Source organism: Triticum aestivum, chromosome 3B (genome assembly GCF_018294505.1).
Source record: "Triticum aestivum cultivar Chinese Spring chromosome 3B, IWGSC CS RefSeq v2.1, whole genome shotgun sequence".
Lineage (NCBI taxonomy): Eukaryota > Viridiplantae > Streptophyta > Magnoliopsida > Poales > Poaceae > Triticum > Triticum aestivum.
In genome coordinates this window covers 603,955,577-603,961,095 of record NC_057801.1, presented here as the reverse complement: position 1 = coordinate 603,961,095, position 5,519 = coordinate 603,955,577, and the positions used below count along the sequence as shown (strand labels likewise).

Genomic DNA, 5,519 nt, shown 5'->3' with positions numbered 1-5,519 from the left:
GGGGCAGGATGCGGGGTCTGCTAGAGTTGCTCTAACACAGAAAAAACTTTAGAGAAAATCAGCACGCACAGAGAACAAATACATGTGTGTTGTACAAGGTTGTCAGGATTGTGATTCTATTGTATGATTCTATGACTTTACGATTCAAACTAGCCACTCCGATTCCATGATTTTGACTAGTAGAATCTACGTTTTTACATTAAGGATAGTTAAAATTTTATGATTTGCGATCCAATCATCGAAGCTCTGATCCGATTCAAAATCATGATTCTTACAACCTTGGTTTTGTGGTTTATCATCTTTTTATCTAAATCATACGTTACTAGCGAAACTTTATGTTTCATCGCAACAACACATAATTGCAAACTTAACGTGCTAAAGGATTTTTTTGGCACATTATTAAAGAAAAATATAAAAAATATTGCTACATAACATGGCAACCTTATTGACTATTAAAAAGGGATAAATATTGATTGCCTCCCACAGGCGCTTTCTTTAGTGCCTTTAGCTAGGCGTAGTATATTTGGGATAGCTTAAGTCTTCTGATTAATTTTTTTCTAAGGAATAATTTGCTCTCACTATTGTTTCATATGTTAATTTGGTTTTCTTCATTGAAAAATTCCATCCATTTCCTTACTGGGAATTGAAACTTTATGTCCGTTCCTTCATGTCAATAACAGCACCAACCGTTCATAGAAATGGTCTTCCTAATATGACGGGACATGAAGGAGCTCCATCGCCGCGCTCTCCCTTTCTTGTATCCTGTCATTTCTTAGATCTTGGCAACAAGAGCAGGAAGAGCCAATTACATATGCACTATATTCACAATCTTGTATTTTAGAAATATGGTGTATATATATTACTCCTCTTTGTCTCTCCCTATAGAGAGAAAAATGGATGGGTGCATGACGTCATCTAGAACTCTTCTAAAGTGCAATGGTGAGCAAAAACAGTTGTGAACTCACCCACCCAGCTAGATTCTCACTTGAGATATGGTGAGTAGCATGTCTAACCCCCACCATATCTCAGGAAAAAAGGACGTCGTGTTAGGATAATCGAATGCACACGCTCAGGTACTCAACTATTCTACGAACCAACCCAAATCCAAAGGCTCGAACCAGTGGGACTCCACCATGAAGTCCAGTCCCAATCCCATGTCATCTGGCGCCGGCAGCACCACTGGCGAAACCGAAGAGCTGCTACTACCCTCACGGCTACCTCCGGCCACCGACGGGGATGACATCGCGTAGCAGTTAGTAGCCAGCGACGCACTGCTGTAGCCCTCGTGCGCAGTGTCAGATTTCACAACGTCACAGCTGCCTCTGATGACGGTGAGCAGGGAGGAGACGATGGCGTCTTTCTCCTCTTTTATCGCCGCGGCATAGCTACCGCCGGAGCGAGGCTGCTGCGGGCGCGGCGGCCTTTCCGCTTCCGTGTCGGCCTTTCTCAGAGAGGCGTCAGCGATCTGCTGGATTTGCATCGATGAGGCCATGTAGTCCGATGCGGAAGCAGCAGCGCCGCTGCATGTGTGATCGTTCGTGTAGACCACGCGGAACAGCGGCGGGTCCGCCGAGTTGTGCTGCTCCACGTGCTTGCTCGCCGAACAGCCATGATCCTGGTGGTACGTGCACCTGTAGTAGCACCTGCATGGAACGACAGAGAGTTGTTTCATTAGTATGTGCTCACTTTTCCATGCCCTGGCAAAAAATGCTCTGGAAAGAGATGCTAGCTAGGCAAAAACTTGGCACATGCGAGCACTTGGCATCGTGTCACATAGATGATGGATCAGAGTTGTTAATATTGCCGACATGTATCATTAGCTTTAAGGAGCACTGCCGTATGCTTTCGATATCACAATGTGGGGCGCATTCCCCAAGTATGGGGTGTCCCCGATCGGATCTAACATGGACTGATATTGCATACCTATATTCTAGAACTCTCTATAGATCCCAAATGCACAATGTTGGAGTCATCCCCTGACACATCTAAATGTTTCTAATACAAATATGATTGGAAATGCTCGACCAAAATTTACAACATAATTTTCCAGCTGTGATAGAAGTTCGCTCTTAAAGCCCACCATGTGAGGGCATGCATATATTGCACACATACCATATAGCTCTTTTTGGTTTTTCATCACCATTTCTCTTACGGTTAGCTCGGAGGTGCTAGGATTGATCTAGCAGGCCATATGGCCTAAATTGGCCAAAATCCTAGCCCGCGCTAGGGCGGCCATGCGTGTGTTAAGATTGTGACGATATATGTGCCAAATTGGTCCAAGGCGCAGTCGAGTTTGGACTAGCTAGATGTACCATATGCTAGTATCTTGCAGTTCAAACTTCTAATCTCATGATAATTAAATTTTCAAACAAGAAAATCTATAATTTTCTAATTTGCGGTTAGGAGTGGCTTTCTTTGTGGCTTTAGTGGTGTGTTTAGTTTCGGCTGAAACCAATCCCACAAAAACTTTGGTAAAGTTTTGCTTCCCCGTCACATGGCCCAATTACAAATTTTCCCAGATGTGAGATTATTTACAAAATTGTTATTGCATTGTTATATGATTTTTCTTGAATGAAAGTTTACGGATGTTGCATACTTAGTATGACTCATTGCCTCATGTCACAGATGTTTTAAATTCACTAATCCCTTTGATCCATATTAATTATCGCACTTTAGATTAAATTGGCAACAATTAATATGGGTCGTAGGGAGAATATATTTTTCAAGAATAAGCATAGGCATTATTTAACAGTCTCGGAACAAAATGATGTCATGAATTAATTTGTAATTACTGCTTACACTACAGCCTCCCCTTTGCCAGATCCAACGCTTGTGTGCCTGGAGGCAGTGCCACCCTCCGACAGAAGGTGCAACCCCACTAATCCCCTTCTGACATAGTGGCTTCGACCAGCGTTTGGCTTCCTCATCCCTGACTCCAAACATGATGGCTATGGGGTTGCCCAGCCTGAGGCCAGGGAGAAATCCTTGCTCGGTTTGCCGAAGCTGACAGCAGCGGCGTCTGCGGATGTCGTTTCCTTCTTGAAGGCGCTGTCAAGGCCCTCAGCTGTGCCCCTCCTCAAGCTCAGGAGAAACCCTAGGTCTGGTTCCTCCGGACCGGATGGCGACGGCGTCTCGACGACGATTTCCTTCTTGAAGGCGCTATCTTGATTGCTCGCGGTGTCCCCGGGTTTTGGCTTAGATGATGTTGGAATTCTTGCTGGTTTGGCATTGCCGCTCTAGGTTTGGGCTTGGTTGGTTTAGCTGTGATGTATCCTCTGTTCGGGCCGAGCATCCCTTGTCTCTCTGCTCCGGGCACCATGTTCACGCCTGCGTGCGTTCGTGTCATGTGTTGTACCATTCTTTGTACTCATTCTGTTCCTCCTATCAATGCAATGATACGCAAGCTTTGCGTATTCGCGACGACTGCTTACACTACATACATTCATCTTCAAAAATGTGACCAGGGTGGTCATGCACAGATTGTGGTACAATTGCGCAACAATCATAGCAAAGACAAATTAAAGAAACTTGGTTTAATCAAAGGGCAAGTAGTTGAGCAGGACTGCTGGAGAGCTTAAATAGCTTATCCCCCGGTTGGCTAATTAAAAAACCTGGGTGGAGTGCACGAAAGCAGAACATGATGATTCCCTCAATGTATGATGGTACTTTAGTTCCTTTTTTGTTTCCCAATTTGTTCATTACGCTTGTTAATTGCAGATTCCCATTTAGGCATGTGGTTTCTAGGTACACGACAACGTAAAGGTCAGCGTCACAACCTGATGCGCGAACCACAGGTAGCTAGCACGGCAGATCAATCTAATAAACCGCACATGCATAGTAGTATATATCAACCCTTTGCGTCGAAGCACACTTGGGACTAAAATACTGCGTAAAACCCTGAAACGATCAGACCAAAAACATGCAGCACTTAACTAACATGGGAAAGCCTTGAAAGGAGATCAATCACATACACTTTACCAATACGGAAGCATCTGCTATGGTGTGTGATCGATAGTGAGTGGGCTAACGTACATGTTTGGTTTAAGTTAGGTGAGAGGTACATATCATTATAGAGAAGAAGCTTTGGATTAATCCTGTCTTATCTCATCACTAAGGCCTATGTGAGACCCTAATTAACCCAAAGCTGTATGTTTTCGAGCGTAAAGGGGTGTGTTTTCTTTGTATAACTGAGGTAATTGTACATGCCTTTATTTCTATGGAACTCTTCTGAATTTATTGGACTAGTAAATGTTCTGTTGTATGATTCCTACAAATCAAACAACTTACGGAGGGAAAACAGATTTGAATATTACTAGAAAGTTTTTTTCTGACATTCCCTTGAACTGAACAAGCCCTAATTAATTAGCATGAGTTCAGACTTTGGGCAGGCTGACAATGTTTGCATCAGATACATCCATTAATTGTTAAAACAATATATTGGTATAATGACATAACATCTATGCACACGCACCTTGGGAAGGCATTGCCCCGGATCACCTTCTGCCCATATTTTCTCCACTGGAATCCATCATGATACGGTGCATATGTGTAGTCTGTTCTCATGCCAATGCGAGACTTCCTATTTGAGGAACAAAACCACATTAGAAACTTATGACAATATACACTACGAAAAGAGAATATATCACAGGTAGCAAGTAGGACGTACTAACCATATGAACTTTAATTTTCACCAAACAACTATAACTATGAACATCATATAGTACGAGAACCAGCCATACATAGCTGCTTCAATACCCCAAACCTTGATCGAAAATCATTTCATTCACATGCTTAGCTAGCTCAGTTTAGGCATGATGAAGGTCCATGGAAGCAATAGCAATTTCGATCGTGTGATAAACTCAAACTTACCTCTTGGTGTGCTCCTGGGCATGGCTGCCGCCACTGCAATCCTGCTGCAGCGCCCTTTTGTTGCTCCCACTGGAGCTGAGCATGTTGCTCCCCCTCATGGCCACGGTGGCTTCTCTTGCAAACCTCGCCGCGCGTTGGTGTTGCGCCCGGCAAAAACCTTCAAGTTTCCTGGCAGTTGGTCGGCGCTGATCGATCCTTTGGCTGGTACGGCCTCGAGTGCTGGAGATGGTGAGTATTATTCTCCTTGTCTACTGCTGCAGAGAAGAAGTGCGTGACTGTGCACTTATATACACATATGCTCTGCGGTCTGCGGAACCTGGAGCTAGATGGCGCATGGAGCAGGTGCGCGCTCGCTTCCAGAATTTTAAATCCAGGGCTTAATTAACCGCAAACGCGGCATCTTTTGGACTTTGAAACTTCACCAACGTATCCCAACGTGTGACACGCGTGGTTGCACTGCTGAACATATACTACTAGTGTACTAGTTGTGCAACAGGGTATTCGTAACCCACAAATATACTTTCAGGTGAACAGCAGGCCGGGAGAGGGCGAAAACATTGTTACTCTCTCTGATCTATATTACTTGCCGCATTTTTAGTACAAACTTTGTACTAAAGCTGCAACAAGTAATATTGATTGGAGGAATATTG

At 44.0% G+C, this 5,519-nt stretch overlaps 1 protein-coding gene across 1 annotated transcript; it reads right to left on the bottom strand.

Moving 5' to 3' along the window:
• Positions 1 to 968: 968 nt before the first annotated feature.
• LOC123065846 (probable WRKY transcription factor 33) lies at positions 969 to 5,104 on the bottom strand. The gene is made up of 3 exons (XM_044489051.1): positions 4,870 to 5,104; positions 4,472 to 4,579; positions 969 to 1,643 (listed from the first exon to the last, which is right to left on the bottom strand). The coding sequence occupies exons 1-3, from the start codon at positions 4,965 to 4,967 to the stop codon at positions 1,082 to 1,084; spliced, it is 768 nt and encodes a 255-aa protein (XP_044344986.1). The 5' UTR covers positions 4,968 to 5,104; the 3' UTR covers positions 969 to 1,081.
• Between the last annotated feature and the right edge of the window lie 415 nt (positions 5,105 to 5,519).